This window comes from Salmo trutta, chromosome 14 (genome assembly GCF_901001165.1).
Source record: "Salmo trutta chromosome 14, fSalTru1.1, whole genome shotgun sequence".
Lineage (NCBI taxonomy): Eukaryota > Metazoa > Chordata > Actinopteri > Salmoniformes > Salmonidae > Salmo > Salmo trutta.
This window is the reverse complement of record NC_042970.1, coordinates 2,921,853-2,938,495: the sequence shown is the minus strand read 5'-3', so window position 1 is coordinate 2,938,495 and position 16,643 is coordinate 2,921,853. Positions and strand designations below refer to the sequence as shown.

Below are 16,643 nucleotides of genomic sequence, written 5' to 3'. Positions count from 1 at the left end.
GGTTAAATAAAGGGTTATATATATATAATATATAAATACCTGGTTAAATAAAGGGTTATATTTATAATATATAAATACCTGGTTAAATAAAGGGATATATATATATATAATATATAAATACCTGGTTAAATAAAGGGTTATATATATATAATATATAAATATCTGGTTAAATAAAGGGTTATATTTATAATATATAAATACCTGGTTAAATAAAGGGTTATATATATAATATATAAATACCTGGTTAAATAAAGGGTTAGGGATATATATATAATATATAAATACCTGGTTAAATAAAGGGTTATATGTATATTATATAAATACCTGTTTAAATAAAGGGTTATATATATATATATATAATATATAAATACCTGGTTAAATAAAGGGTTAGGGTTATATATATAATATATAAATACCTGGTTAAATAAAGGGTTATATATATATAATGTATAAATACCTGGTTAAATAAAGGGTTATATATATATAATATATAAATACCTGGTTAAATAAAGGGTTATATATATATATATAATATATAAATACCTGGTTAAATAAAGGGTTATATATATATATAATATATAAATACCTGGTTAAATAAAGGGTTATATATATATATATAATATATAAATACCTGGTTAAATAAAGGGTTATATATATATAATATATAAATACCTGGTTAAATAAAGGGTTAGGGTTATATATATATAATATATAAATACCTGGTTAAATGAATGGTTAAGGATATATATATATATAATGTATAAATACCTGGTTAATAAAGGGTTATATATATAATATATAAATACCTGGTTAAATAAAGGGTTATATATATAATGTATAAATACCTGGTTAAATAAAGGGTTATATATATAATATATAAATACCTGGTTAAATAAAGGGTTATATATATAATATATAAATACCTGGTTAAATAAAGGGTTATATATATAATATATAAATACCTGGTTAAATAAAGGGTTATATATATAATATATAAATACCTGGTTAAATAAAGGGTTATATATATAAATACCTGGTTAAATAAAGGGTTAGGGATATATATATATATATATAATATATAAATACCTGGTTAAATAAAGGGTTATATATATAATGTATAAATACCTGGTTAAATAAAGGGTTATATATATATAATATATAAATACCTGGTTAAATAAAGGGTTATATATATAATATATAAATACCTGGTTAAATAAAGGGTTAGGGTTATATATATAATATATAAATATCTGGTTAAATAAAGGGTTATATATATAATATATAAATACCTGGTTAAATAAAGGGTTATATATATAATATATAAATACCTGGTTAAATAAAGGGTTAGGGTTATATATATAATATATAAATACCTGGTTAAATAAAGGGTTATATATATAATATATAAATACCTGGTTAAATAAAGAGTTATATATATAATATATAAATACCTGGTTAAATAAAGGGTTATATATATAATATATAAATACCTGGTTAAATAAAGGGTTAGGGTTATATATATAATATATAAATACCTGGTTAAATAAAGGGTTATATATATAATATATAAATACCTGGTGAAATAAAGGGTTATATATATATAATGTATAAATACCTGGTTAAATAAAGGGTTATATATATAATATATAAATACCTGGTTAAATAAAGGGTTATATAATATATATATAAATACCTGGTTAAATAAAGGGTTATATTTATAATATATAAATACCTGGTTAAATAAAGGGTTATATTTATAATATATAAATACCTGGTTAAATAAAGGGTTATATATATAATATATAAATACCTGGTTAAATAAAGGGTTATATATATATAATATATAAATACCTGGTTAAATAAAGGGTTACATATATATAATATATAAATACCTGGTTAAATAAAGGGTTATATATATATATATATATATATATAAATACCTGGTTAAATAAAGGGTTATATATATATATAAATACCTGGTTAAATAAAGGGTTATATATATATATAATATATAAATACCTGGTTAAATAAAGGGTTATATTTATAATATATAAATACCTGGTTAAATAAAGGGTTATATATATAATATATAAATACCTGGTTAAATAAAGGGTTAGGGTTATATATATAATATATAAATACCTGGTTAAATAAAGGGTTATATATATAAATACCTGGTTAAATAAAGGGTTATATATATAATATATAAATACCTGGTTAAATAAAGGGTTATATTTATAATATATAAATACCTGGTTAAATAAAGGGTTATATATATAATATATAAATACCTGGTTAAATAAAGGGTTAGGGTTATATATATAATATATAAATACCTGGTTAAATAAAGGGTTATATATATAATATATAAATACCTGGTTAAATAAAGGGTTATATATATAATATATAAATACCTGGTTAAATAAAGGGTTATATTTATAATATATAAATACCTGGTTAAATAAAGGGTTACATATATATAATATATAAATACCTGGTTAAATAAAGGGTTATATATATATATATAAATACCTGGTTAAATAAAGGGTTATATATATATATATAAATACCTGGTTAAATAAAGGGTTATATATATAATATATAAATACCTGGTTAAATAAAGGGTTATATTTATAATATATAAATACCTGGTTAAATAAAGGGTTATATATATATAATATATAAATACCTGGTTAAATAAAGGGTTATATTTATAATATATAAATACCTGGTTAAATAAAGGGATATATATATATATAATATATAAATACCTGGTTAAATAAAGGGTTATATATATATAATATATAAATATCTGGTTAAATAAAGGGTTATATTTATAATATATAAATACCTGGTTAAATAAAGGGTTATATATATATAATATATAAATACCTGGTTAAATAAAGGGTTAGGGATATATATATAATATATAAATACCTGGTTAAATAAAGGGTTATATGTATATTATATAAATACCTGTTTAAATAAAGGGTTATATATATATATATATAATATATAAATACCTGGTTAAATAAAGGGTTAGGGTTATATATATAATATATAAATACCTGGTTAAATAAAGGGTTATATATATATAATGTATAAATACCTGGTTAAATAAAGGGTTATATATATATAATATATAAATACCTGGTTAAATAAAGGGTTATATATATATATAATATATAAATACCTGGTTAAATAAAGGGTTATATATATATAATATATAAATACCTGGTTAAATAAAGGGTTATATATATATATATAATATATAAATACCTGGTTAAATAAAGGGTTATATATATATAATATATAAATACCTGGTTAAATAAAGGGTTAGGGTTATATATATATAATATATAAATACCTGGTTAAATGAATGGTTAAGGATATATATATATATAATGTATAAATACCTGGTTAAATAAAGGGTTATATATATAATATATAAATACCTGGTTAAATAAAGGGTTATATATATAATGTATAAATACCTGGTTAAATAAAGGGTTATATATATAATATATAAATACCTGGTTAAATAAAGGGTTATATATATAATATATAAATACCTGGTTAAATAAAGGGTTATATATATAATATATAAATACCTGGTTAAATAAAGGGTTATATATATAATATATAAATACCTGGTTAAATAAAGGGTTATATATATATAATATATAAATACCTGGTTAAATAAAGGGTTATATATATAAATACCTGGTTAAATAAAGGGTTAGGGATATATATATATATATATAATATATAAATACCTGGTTAAATAAAGGGTTATATATATAATGTATAAATACCTGGTTAAATAAAGGGTTATATATATATAATATATAAATACCTGGTTAAATAAAGGGTTATATATATAATATATAAATACCTGGTTAAATAAAGGGTTAGGGTTATATATATAATATATAAATATCTGGTTAAATAAAGGGTTATATATATAATATATAAATACCTGGTTAAATAAAGGGTTATATATATAATATATAAATACCTGGTTAAATAAAGGGTTAGGGTTATATATATAATATATAAATACCTGGTTAAATAAAGGGTTATATATAATATATAAATACCTGGTTAAATAAAGAGTTATATATATAATATATAAATACCTGGTTAAATAAAGGGTTATATATATAATATATAAATACCTGGTTAAATAAAGGGTTAGGGTTATATATATAATATATAAATACCTGGTTAAATAAAGGGTTATATATATAATATATAAATACCTGGTGAAATAAAGGGTTATATATATATAATGTATAAATACCTGGTTAAATAAAGGGTTATATATATAATATATAAATACCTGGTTAAATAAAGGGTTATATAATATATATATAAATACCTGGTTAAATAAAGGGTTATATTTATAATATATAAATACCTGGTTAAATAAAGGGTTATATTTATAATATATAAATACCTGGTTAAATAAAGGGTTATATATATAATATATAAATACCTGGTTAAATAAAGGGTTATATATATATAATATATAAATACCTGGTTAAATAAAGGGTTATATATATATAATATATAAATACCTGGTTAAATAAAGGGTTATATATATAATATATAAATACCTGGTTTAATAAAGGTAAAATAAAAAGAGTTCCTAAACTTTTTTGCTTTGTGACCCACCAAGTGAAGTGTCTTGAGTTGCAACCCACCATAAGGGTTGAGCAGTGAAAACACAGACGAAGAATAAATAAAAAAATATAATCTTGGCAGTGGAGAGAAAAATGTGCAGTTTGAAATCCTGACATGGAGCAGAAAGACAATTTTGCACTTTTAAAGCCAATTTCTGCCAACTATCCACATTATGCCATGGCTAATGCTGTGTGCTTATACTCAAACATTATAACAAAATCAATGGTGGCCTGATTGTCTAGCTTTTAAACTCTCATCAGGTTTCCAGGTAAAGTAATAACACAATGTATCAGTAATGCTTTCAGAACACAGTGTCAAAGCAGCGTTCTGGGAACATCAGGTGAATGTTTTATATAATCATCAGCACAACCGAGAACATTTGCCGCAACCTAACGAATGTTCTGGGATATTTCACATAGCCAATTCTGGTTTGCTGGGTAGTGTATAGTACAGTACTACCTCATGGTCGTAGTTCCTGAGCCCTATAGAGGTAGTGTATAGTACAGTACTACCTCATGGTCATAGTTCCTGAGCCCTATAGAGGTAGTGTACAGTACTACCTCATGGTCATAGTTCCTGAGCCCTATAGAGGTAGTGTATAGTACTACCTCATGGTCATAGTTCCTGAGCCCTATAGAGGTAGTGTACAGTACTACCTCATGGTCATAGTTCCTGAGCCCTATAGAGGTAGTGTATAGTACAGTACTACCTCATGGTCGTAGTTCCTGAGCCCTATAGAGGTAGTGTACAGTACTACCTCATGGCCGTAGTTCCTGAGCCCTATAGAGGTAGTGTATAGTACTACCTCATGGTCGTAGTTCCTGAGCCCTAGAGGTAGTGTACAGTACTACCTCATGGTCGTAGTTCCTGAGCCCTATAGAGGTAGTGTACAGTACAGTACTACATCATGGTCGTAGTTCCTGAGCCCTATAGAGGTAGTGTATAGTACAGTACTACCTCATGGTTGTAGTTCCTGAGCCCTATAGAGGTAGTGTACAGTACTACCTCATGGCCGTAGTTCCTGAGCCCTATAGAGGTAGTGTACAGTACTACCTCATGGTCGTAGTTCCTGAGCCCTATAGAGGTAGTGTATAGTACTACCTCATGGTCGTAGTTCCTGAGCCCTATAGAGGTAGTGTATAGTACAGTACTACCTCATGGTCGTAGTTCCTTAGCCCTATAGAGGTAGTGTACAGTACTACCTCATGGTCGTAGTTCCTGAGCCCTATAGAGGTAGTGTATAGTACAGTACTACCTCATGGCCGTAGTTCCTGAGCCCTATAGAGGTAGTGCACAGTACAGTACTACCTCATGGTCGTAGTTCCTGAGCCCTATAGAGGTAGTGTACAGTACTACCTCATGGACGTAGTTCCTGAGCCCTATAGAGGTAGTGTATAGTACAGTACTATCTCATGGTCGTAGTTCCTGAGCCCTATAGAGGTAGTGCACAGTACAGTACTATCTCATGGTCATAGTTCCTGAGCCCTATAGAGGTAGTGTACAGTACTACCTCATGGTCGTAGTTCCTGAGCCCTATAGAGGTAGTGTACAGTACTACCTCATGGCCGTAGTTCCTGAGCCCTATAGAGGTAGTGTACAGTACTACCTCATGGTCGTAGTTCCTGAGCCCTATAGAGGTAGTGTATAGTACAGTACTACCTCATGGCCGTAGTTCCTGAGCCCTATAGAGGTAGTGTACAGTACAGTACTACCTCATGGTCGTAGTTCCTGAGCCCTATAGAGGTAGTGTACAGTACTACCTCATGGACGTAGTTCCTGAGCCCTATAGAGGTAGTGTATAGTACAGTACTATCTCATGGTCGTAGTTCCTGAGCCCTATAGAGGTAGTGTACAGTACAGTACTATCTCATGGTCATAGTTCCTGAGCCCTATAGAGGTAGTGTACAGTACTACCTCATGGTCGTAGTTCCTGAGCCCTATAGAGGTAGTGTACAGTACTACCTCATGGTCGTAGTTCCTGAGCCCTATAGAGGTAGTGTACAGTACAGTACTACCTCATGGTTGTAGTTCCTGAGCCCTATAGAGGTAGTGTACAGTACTACCTCATGGTCGTAGTTCCTGAGCCCTATAGAGGTAGTGTATAGTACAGTACTACCTCATGGTCGTAGTTCCTGAGCCCTATAGAGGTAGTGTACAGTACTACCTCATGGACGTAGTTCCTGAGCCCTATAGAGGTAGTGTACAGTACTACCTCATGGACGTAGTTCCTGAGCCCTATAGAGGTAGTGTACAGTACTACCTCATGGTCGTAGTTCCTGAGCCCTATAGAGGTAGTGTACAGTACTACCTCATGGTCGTAGTTCCTGAGCCCTATAGAGGTAGTGTACAGTACTACCTCATGGACGTAGTTCCTGAGCCCTATAGAGGTAGTGTACAGTACAGTACTACCTCATGGACGTAGTTCCTGAGCCCTATAGAGGTAGTGTATAGTACAGTACTACCTCATGGTCGTAGTTCCTGAGCCCTATAGAGGTAGTGTACAGTACTACCTCATGGATGTAGTTCCTGAGCCCTATAGAGGTAGTGTATAGTACTACCTCATGGTCGTAGTTCCTGAGCCCTATAGAGGTAGTGTATAGTACTACCTCATGGTCATAGTTCCTGAGCCCTATAGAGGTAGTGTACAGTACAGTACTACCTCATGGTCATAGTTCCTGAGCCCTATAGAGGTAGTGTATAGTACTACCTCATGGTCGTAGTTCCTGAGCCCTATAGAGGTAGTGTATAATACAGTACTACCTCATGGCCGTAGTTCCTGAGCCCTATAGAGGTAGTGTATAGTACTACCTCATGGACGTAGTTCCTGAGCCCTATAGAGGTAGTGTATAGTACAGTACTACCTCATGGCCGTAGTTCCTGAGCCCTATAGAGGTAGTGTATAGTACAGTACTACCTCATGGTTGTAGTTCCTGAGCCCTATAGAGGTAGTGTATAGTACTACCTCATGGTCGTAGTTCCTGAGCCCTATAGAGGTAGTGTATAGTACAGTACTACCTCATGGACGTAGTTCCTGAGCCCTATAGAGGTAGTGTACAGTACTACCTCATGGCCGTAGTTCCTGAGCCCTATAGAGGTAGTGTATAGTACTACCTCATGGCCGTAGTTCCTGAGCCCTATAGAGGTAGTGTATAGTACTACCTCATGGTCATAGTTCCTGAGCCCTATAGAGGTAGTGTACAGTACTACCTCATGGTCGTAGTTCCTGAGCCCTATAGAGGTAGTGTACAGTACTACCTCATGGACGTAGTTCCTGAGCCCTATAGAGGTAGTGTACAGTACAGTACTACCTCATGGACGTAGTTCCTGAGCCCTATAGAGGTAGTGTACAGTACAGTACTATCTCATGGTCGTAGTTCCTGAGCCCTATAGAGGTAGTGTACAGTACTACCTCATGGCCGTAGTTCCTGAGCCCTATAGAGGTAGTGTATAGTACTACCTCATGGCCGTAGTTCCTGAGCCCTATAGAGGTAGTGTACAGTACTACCTCATGGCCGTAGTTCCTGAGCCCTATAGAGGTAGTGTACAGTACTACCTCCTGGCCGTAGTTCCTGAGCCCTATAGAGGTAGTGTACAGTACTACCTCATGGTCGTAGTTCCTGAGCCCTATAGAGGTAGTGTACAGTACTACCTCATGGTTGTAGTTCCTGAGCCCTATAGAGGTAGTGTATAGTACAGTACTACCTCATGGCCGTAGTTCCTGAGCCCTATAGAGGTAGTGTACAGTACTACCTCATGGTCGTAGTTCCTGAGCCCTATAGAGGTAGTGTATAGTACAGTACTACCTCATGGACGTAGTTCCTGAGCCCTATAGAGGTAGTGTACAGTAGTTCCTGAGCCCTATAGAGGTAGTGTACAGTACTACCTCATGGCATTAGTTCCTGAGCCCTATAGAGGTAGTGTACAGTACTATCTCATGGTCGTAGTTCCTGAGCCCTATAGAGGTAGTGTATAGTACTACCTCATGGTCATAGTTCCTGAGCCCTATAGAGGTAGTGTACAGTACAGTACTACCTCATGGTCGTAGTTCCTGAGCCCTATAGAGGTAGTGTATAGTACAGTACTACCTCATGGACGTAGTTCCTGAGCCCTATAGAGGTAGTGTATAGTACAGTACTACCTCATGGTCATAGTTCCTGAGCCCTATAGAGGTAGTGTATAGTACAGTACTACCTCATGGACGTAGTTCCTGAGCCCTATAGAGGTAGTGTATAGTACAGTACTACCTCATGGTCGTAGTTCCTGAGCCCTATAGAGGTAGTGTATAGTACAGTACTACCTCATGGACGTAGTTCCTGAGCCCTATAGAGGTAGTGTACAGTAGTTCCTGAGCCCTATAGAGGTAGTGTATAGTAGTACCTCATGGTCGTAGTTCCTGAGCCCTATAGAGGTAGTGTATAGTACAGTACTACCTCATGGTCATAGTTCCTGAGCCCTATAGAGGTAGTGTACAGTACTACCTCATGGACGTAGTTCCTGAGCCCTATAGAGGTAGTGTACAGTACTACCTCATGGACGTAGTTCCTGAGCCCTATAGAGGTAGTGTACAGTACTACCTCATGGTCGTAGTTCCTGAGCCCTATAGAGGTAGTGTATAGTAGTTCCTGAGCCCTATAGAGGTAGTGTATAGTACTACCTCATGGACGTAGTTCCTGAGCCCTATAGAGGTAGTGTATAGTAGTTCCTGAGCCCTATAGAGGTAGTGTATAGTACTACCTCATGGTCGTAGTTCCTGAGCCCTATAGAGGTAGTGTATAGTACTACCTCATGGTCGTAGTTCCTGAGCCCTATAGAGGTAGTGTATAGTAGTTCCTGAGCCCTATAGAGGTAGTGTATAGTAGTTCCTGAGCCCTATAGAGGTAGTGTATAGTAGTTCCTGAGCCCTATAGAGGTAGTGTACAGTAGTTCCTGAGCCCTATAGAGGTAGTGTATAGTAGTTCCTGAGCCCTATAGAGGTAGTGTATAGTAGTTCCTGAGCCCTATAGAGGTAGTGTATAGTAGTTCCTGAGCCCTATAGAGGTAGTGTATAGTACTACCTCATGGCCGTAGTTCCTGAGCCCTATAGAGGTAGTGTATAGTAGTTCCTGAGCCCTATAGAGGTAGTGTATAGTAGTTCCTGAGCCCTATAGAGGTAGTGTACAGTAGTTCCTGAGCCCTATAGAGGTAGTGTACAGTAGTTCCTGAGCCCTATAGAGGTAGTGTATAGTAGTTCCTGAGCCCTATAGAGGTAGTGTATAGTAGTTCCTGAGCCCTATAGAGGTAGTGTACAGTAGTTCCTGAGCCCTATCGAGGTAGTGTATAGTAGTTCCTGAGCCCTATAGAGGTAGTGTATAGTAGTTCCTGAGCCCTATAGAGGTAGTGTATAGTAGTTCCTGAGCCCTATAGAGGTAGTGTATAGTACTACCTCATGGCCGTAGTTCCTGAGCCCTATAGAGGTAGTGTATAGTAGTTCCTGAGCCCTATAGAGGTAGTGTATAGTAGTTCCTGAGCCCTATAGAGGTAGTGTACAGTAGTTCCTGAGCCCTATAGAGGTAGTGTACAGTAGTTCCTGAGCCCTATAGAGGTAGTGTATAGTAGTTCCTGAGCCCTATAGAGGTAGTGTACAGTAGTTCCTGAGCCCTATAGAGGTAGTGTATAGTAGTTCCTGAGCCCTATAGAGGTAGTGTACAGTAGTTCCTGAGCCCTATAGAGGTAGTGTACAGTAGTTCCTGAGCCCTATAGAGGTAGTGTATAGTAGTTCCTGAGCCCTATAGAGGTAGTGTACAGTAGTTCCTGAGCCCTATAGAGGTAGTGTATAGTAGTTCCTGAGCCCTATAGAGGTAGTGTACAGTACTACCTCATGGTCGTAGTTCCTGAGCCCTATAGAGGTAGTGTACAGTACTACCTCATGGTCGTAGTTCCTGAGCCCTATAGAGGTAGTGTACAGTAGTTCCTGAGCCCTATAGAGGTAGTGTATAGTAGTTCCTGAGCCCTATAGAGGTAGTGTATAGTAGTTCCTGAGCCCTATAGAGGTAGTGTACAGTAGTTCCTGAGCCCTATAGAGGTAGTGTACAGTAGTTCCTGAGCCCTATAGAGGTAGTGTATAGTAGTTCCTGAGCCCTATAGAGGTAGTGTATAGTAGTTCCTGAGCCCTATAGAGGTAGTGTATAGTAGTTCCTGAGCCCTATAGAGGTAGTGTACAGTAGTTCCTGAGCCCTATAGAGGTAGTGTACAGTAGTTCCTGAGCCCTATAGAGGTAGTGTACAGTAGTTCCTGAGCCCTATAGAGGTAGTGTACAGTAGTTCCTGAGCCCTATAGAGGTAGTGTATAGTAGTTCCTGAGCCCTATAGAGGTAGTGTACAGTAGTTCCTGAGCCCTATAGAGGTAGTGTACAGTAGTTCCTGAGCCCTATAGAGGTAGTGTACAGTAGTTCCTGAGCCCTATAGAGGTAGTGTATAGTAGTTCCTGAGCCCTATAGAGGTAGTGTATAGTAGTTCCTGAGCCCTATAGAGGTAGTGGCGTGAAAAAGTATTTGCCCCCTTTCTGATTGTCTCTATTTTTGAATAGTTTTTATACTGAATGTTATCAGATCTTCAACCAAAACCTGATAATAGATAAAGGGAACCTGAATGAACAAATAACTAAAATGTGCCACTTATTTAATTTAATAAACAAAAGTTATGCAACACCCAATGCTCCTTTGTGAAAAGGTTATTGTCCCCTTACACTTAATAACTGGTTGTGCCAACATTAGCTGCAATGCCTGTTGATCAGTCTAACATTGCTGTGGGGAATTATGGCCCACTCTTCCATGCAGAACTGCTCAACTCAGTTTCAAGTCCTGCAACATCTCACTTGTGATTAGGTCTGGACTTTAACTCCAAAACTTAAAATTTGTTGCTTTTTAGCCATTTTCATGTGGACTTGATTGTGTGTTTTGGATCATTGTCTCGCTGCATGACCCAGTTGCGCTTCAGCTCACAGATGGAAGGCCTGACATTCTGAGGTTCTTAATGTGGAATGCATGGTTTGGCTTTCACCAGATGTGGATAAAATCAGAAAGGGGGAAAATACTTTACGACACTGTATATCAACAAGATGGTGATGTATAGTATTACCTCATGGTCGTGGTTCCTGAGCCCTATAGAGATAGATCTACTAGATCGTGATAGGACGGCTGTCATGGCGTACAGGTTGATCAGGACGTCAGCAACACGCTTCAGGATCAGCTGCTCCTCTACTATCGTCTGGAGGAACAGAAAGACACAGGTATATACATTCTGAAACTATTCAGACCCCTTCACTTTTTCCACGTTGTTATTTTACAGCTTTATTCTAAAATGTATTAAAACATTTTCCTCATCAATCTACACACAATACTGTGGGCTGTGGGCATCAATCTACACACAATACTGTGGGCTGTGGGCATCAATCTACACACAATACTGTGGGCTGTGGGCATCAATCTACACACAATACTGTGGGCTGTGGGCATCAATCTACACACAATACTGTGGGCTGTGGGCATCCATCTACACACAATACTGTGGTCTGTGGGCATCCATCTACACACAATACTGTGGGCTGTGGGCATCCATCTACACACAATACTGTGGGCTGTGGGCATCCATCTACACACAATACTGTGGGCTGTGGGCATTTTTCTTACTCTTTGTTGTTCTATATAGAGACAGCTAGAAGGGCCATATCAGATTGTTGTTCTACATAGAGACAGCTAGAAGGGCCATATCAGATTGTTGTTCTACATAGAGACAGCTAGAAGGGCCATATCAGATTGTTGTTCATATAGAGACAGCTAGAAGGGCCATATCAGATTGTTGTTCTACATAGAGACAGCTAGAAGGGCCATATCAGATTGTTGTTCTACATAGAGACAGCTAGAAAGGCCATATCAGATTGTTGTTCTACATAGAGACAGCTAGAAGGGCCATATCAGATTGTTGTTCTACATAGAGACAGCTAGAAGGGCCATATCAGATTGTTGTTCTACATAGAGACAGCTAGAAGGGCCATATCAGATTGTTGTTCTACATAGAGACAGCTAGAAGGGCCATGGGTCATATTAGATTGTGTAGAAATTCAGGAAATGAGCATAAGATGTTTTCAAAAAAATGGGAGGACTACCAGACCCCCCCGCCAAGTTATGCCCCCACCCCCACCCCCACTTCTAAAACCAAAGTTACACCCAGTCACTACAAAGATACAAGCGTCTTTCATAATTCAGTTGCCGAGAGGAAGGAAACCGCTCAGGGATTTCACCATGAGGCCAATGGTGACTTTAAAAATAGTTACAGAGTTGAATGGATGTGATAGGAGAAAACTGAGGATGGATCCACAGGGCTCCCAAGTGCAAGAGGCGTCACTGCAGTCCCTGGTTCAAATCCAGGCTGCATCACATCCGGCTGTGACTGGGAGTCCCATAGGGCGGTGCACAATTGGCCCAGCATCGTCCAGGTTTAGCACGGGGAAGGCCGTCATTGTAAATAAGAATTTGTTCTTAACTGACTTGCCTGGTTAAATAAAGGTTAAATAAAATAAAAAACAATATCCACAACATCGTAGTTAGGAAGCCTGTACAGAATAAAAAAATACATCCTGTTTGCAAGCATGGTGGTGGCTGCATCATGTTATGGGTATGTTTTTAAGGATAAAAATGAACAAAATGGATCTAAGCAAAGGCAAAATCCTAGAGGAAAACCTGGTTCAGTCTGCTTTCCACCAGACACAGGGAGATTCACTTTTTAGCAGGACAACCTGAGTGGCCGAGTTATAGTTTTGACTTAAATTCGCTTGACAATCTATGGGAAGACCTGAAAATGGTTGTCTAGCAATGATCAACAACCAATTTGACAGAACTTGATTAATTTTGAAAATAATAAATAGGCAACTATTGCACAATCCAGGTATGGAATGCTCTTTGGGAGTTTTTCCTAGCCACCGTGCTTCTACACCTGCATTGCTTGATGTTTGGGGTTTTAGGCTGGGTTTCTGTATAGCACTGTGACATCAGCTGATGTAAAAAGGGCTTTATAAATACATTTGATTGATTGATTAGCCTTACCCAGAAATACTCACAACTGGAATCGCTGCCAAAGTTGATTCTAACATGTATTGACTCAGGGGTGTGAATACTTATGTAAATGAGATGTTTCCGTATTTAAATTTTCAATACATTTGAAAAAATGTCCAAAAACACGTTTTCACTTTGTCATTATGGGGTATTATGTGTAGATGGGGGAGAATTGTTTTTCTTTAATCTATTTTGAATTCAGGCTGTAACGACAAAATGTGAAATAAGTCAAGGCTATAATGTACCTTTCCATATCTGTACAGCAGGTTCTCCACTGTGGAGCCAAAATGGGCCACGTTCTGCTCCAGTTTCTTGGCACTGTCCTGGGAGAGAATAGGGGACAAGGAAACTATGACTTCATTTATACATTCCATTCACTCATTAGATCAGGGTTTCCCAACCCTCTCCTCGGGCCACCCCAGACTTTTTAGCATTTTTGTTTTTAACCCTAAACTGGCACACCTGATTCAATTAGTTAAAGGCTTGATGATTAGTTGACTAATTGAATCAGGTGCACCAGTTTAGGGTTAAAACAAACACGCGGAACGTCAGGATGCCCGAGGAGAGGGTTGGGAAACTCTGCATTAGATCCCACCGAAGTGACAGAATGCAGGGTTTGTACAGACAGTGGCAAGTCAAATTCAAGGATATTCAAGTACTTTTTCAAGCAATAATATTCATTTTCAAGGACCATCAATTTGTAATTGTTACTATTATGCAACTGTTTCTAGTCGCTTCCGACTGGCAGCTTTAGTGTCGCCGGTCTGGAGAATGGCGAGTTGGCTGTGTGAGGAAAACGGCAGGAGCACGGGAACGGCGGGAGCACGGGAACGGCGGGAGCACGGGAACGGCGGGAGCACGGGAACGGCGGGAGCACGGCTGCTGCTTGATAAAGGGGAATATTGCGGGTGCCCCAAGAATGAGGCAATTGGCAAAAAAGCTCTGAAGTTTGTTGCAAAGAAAATGTCCATATGTAGCTCGTTTTTGGTCACAGGTCCAGGAATGGCTGAAGAACTGCAATATTTACCTAGAGCTATGCAAATAGTTTGGGTAGCCATTTGATTAGATGTTCAGGAGTCTCATGGCTTGGGGGTAGAAGCTGTTTAGAAGCCTCTTGGACCTAGACTTGGCGCTTCGGTAACGGTTGCCATGCGGAGGTAGAGAGAACAGTCTATGACTTGGGTGGCTGGAGTCTGATTATTTTTAGGGCCTTCCTCTGATACCGCCTGGTATAGAGGTCCTGGATGGCAGGAAGCTTGGCCCCAGTGATGTGCTGGGCCGTACGCACTACCCTCTGTAGTGCCTTGCAGTCAGAGGCTGAGCAGTTGCCATACCAGGCAGTGATGCAACCAGTCAGGATGCTCTCAATGGTGCAGCTGTGGAACCTTTTGAGGATCTGAGGACCCCTGACAAATCTTTTTAGTTTCCTGAGGGGGAAAGGGTGTTGTTGTGCCCTCTTCACGACTGCCTTGGTGCGCTTGGACCATGTTAGTTTGTTGGGGATGTGGACGCCAAGGAGCTTGAAGCTCTCAACCTGCTCCACTACAGCCCCGTCGATGAGAATGGGGGCGTGCTCGTTCCTCCTTTTCCTGTAGTCCACGATTATCTCCTTAGTCTTGATCACGTTGAGGGAGAGGTTGTTGTCCTGGCACCACATGGCCAGGTCTCTGACCTCCTCCCTTTAGGCTGTCTCATCATTGTCGGTGATCAGGCCTATCACTGTTGGGTCATCAGCAAACGTAATTGTTATTGTTTATTAGTTTACTCCAATTGGGGGAGGGGTGGTAGGGTTTGTGGGGAATAATAAGGGAAGGTATATTCTTTAAAAAGTGTGTTAAAGTTTGGGGTCACTAAGAAATGTCCACATGTCATTGGAACACAGGAGTGATGGTTGCTGATAATGGGCCTATGTAGATATTCTGTTTCCAGCTACAATAGTCATTTACAACATTAACATTGTCTACACTGTATTTCTGATCATTTTGATGTTATTTTAATGGACAAAAAATGTGCTTTTCTTGAAAAAACAAGGACATTTCCAAGTGACCCCAAACTTTTGAACGGTAGTGTATATATTTACCTACAAAAATATAGGGGATTGGAAATGATGCAGACAATTACATTGATGGAAGAAACAATCTATCCTCAACATGAAAGCTGATCCACCCACAAAAAAAAAACACATAAAAATAAAATAAAGTAACAACTTGAGAAAATGTCTAATTTTCGAGGTACTTTCAGGATGTCATTTAGAAAGGGCTTGAACAGTTCACTAGATAAGGGCTCTTCTTAACCACACTAAATTATGGGTTAAATGACAGCTTTGATGTCATTCTGAAATACTTATTTTAGATTACTTATTACAGGACGATTATTTCTTGAGCAGATGGTCAGAACATAATTACAAATTGACCGCAAGAAGCCCAAACTGAAATAATATTTGACTAAAACAATAATTTCAAACCTTGCTTACATTTGTATACGATCACAAATATCTCTCATTTGTGAGGAATACTTTGGAACAGATTTTCCCAAAATGGTATCACTTGGTGCTTATTTTTCACAGTACTTTAGGTCCAACAATTACACAGAAAAAATAACCAGCGGGCCACCAGTTAGGGAACTTATGATTATTATATTTATATTATTACAACGTGTACTGTAAGACTGTGGGGATCAATACAGTTCAAAACAATTCCACCACACCAGGATGTTCCAGCCAGGTTAATAGTATTATATACACAGTACATTCAGAAAGTATTCAGACCCCTTGACAGATCTCCACATTGTTACATTACAGCCTTATTCTAAAATGGATAAAATAAATTATTTTTCTCATCAATCTACACACAATACCCCATAATGATAA

General features: G+C 36.8%; 1 protein-coding gene across 1 annotated transcript in view; it reads right to left on the bottom strand.

Annotated features, from left to right (window-relative positions):
• The window catches only part of acad9 (acyl-CoA dehydrogenase family, member 9), a 48,445-nt gene that overhangs the window by 4,640 nt on the left and 27,162 nt on the right, over nucleotides 1-16,643 (bottom strand). Inside the window, exons 14-15 of the mRNA XM_029774211.1 lie at nucleotides 14,020-14,097; nucleotides 11,802-11,930 (exon numbers count right to left, since the gene is read on the bottom strand). Of these exons, the coding sequence (XP_029630071.1) occupies nucleotides 11,802-11,930; nucleotides 14,020-14,097 (207 nt within the window). The remainder of the gene's footprint in view (nucleotides 1-11,801; nucleotides 11,931-14,019; nucleotides 14,098-16,643) is intronic.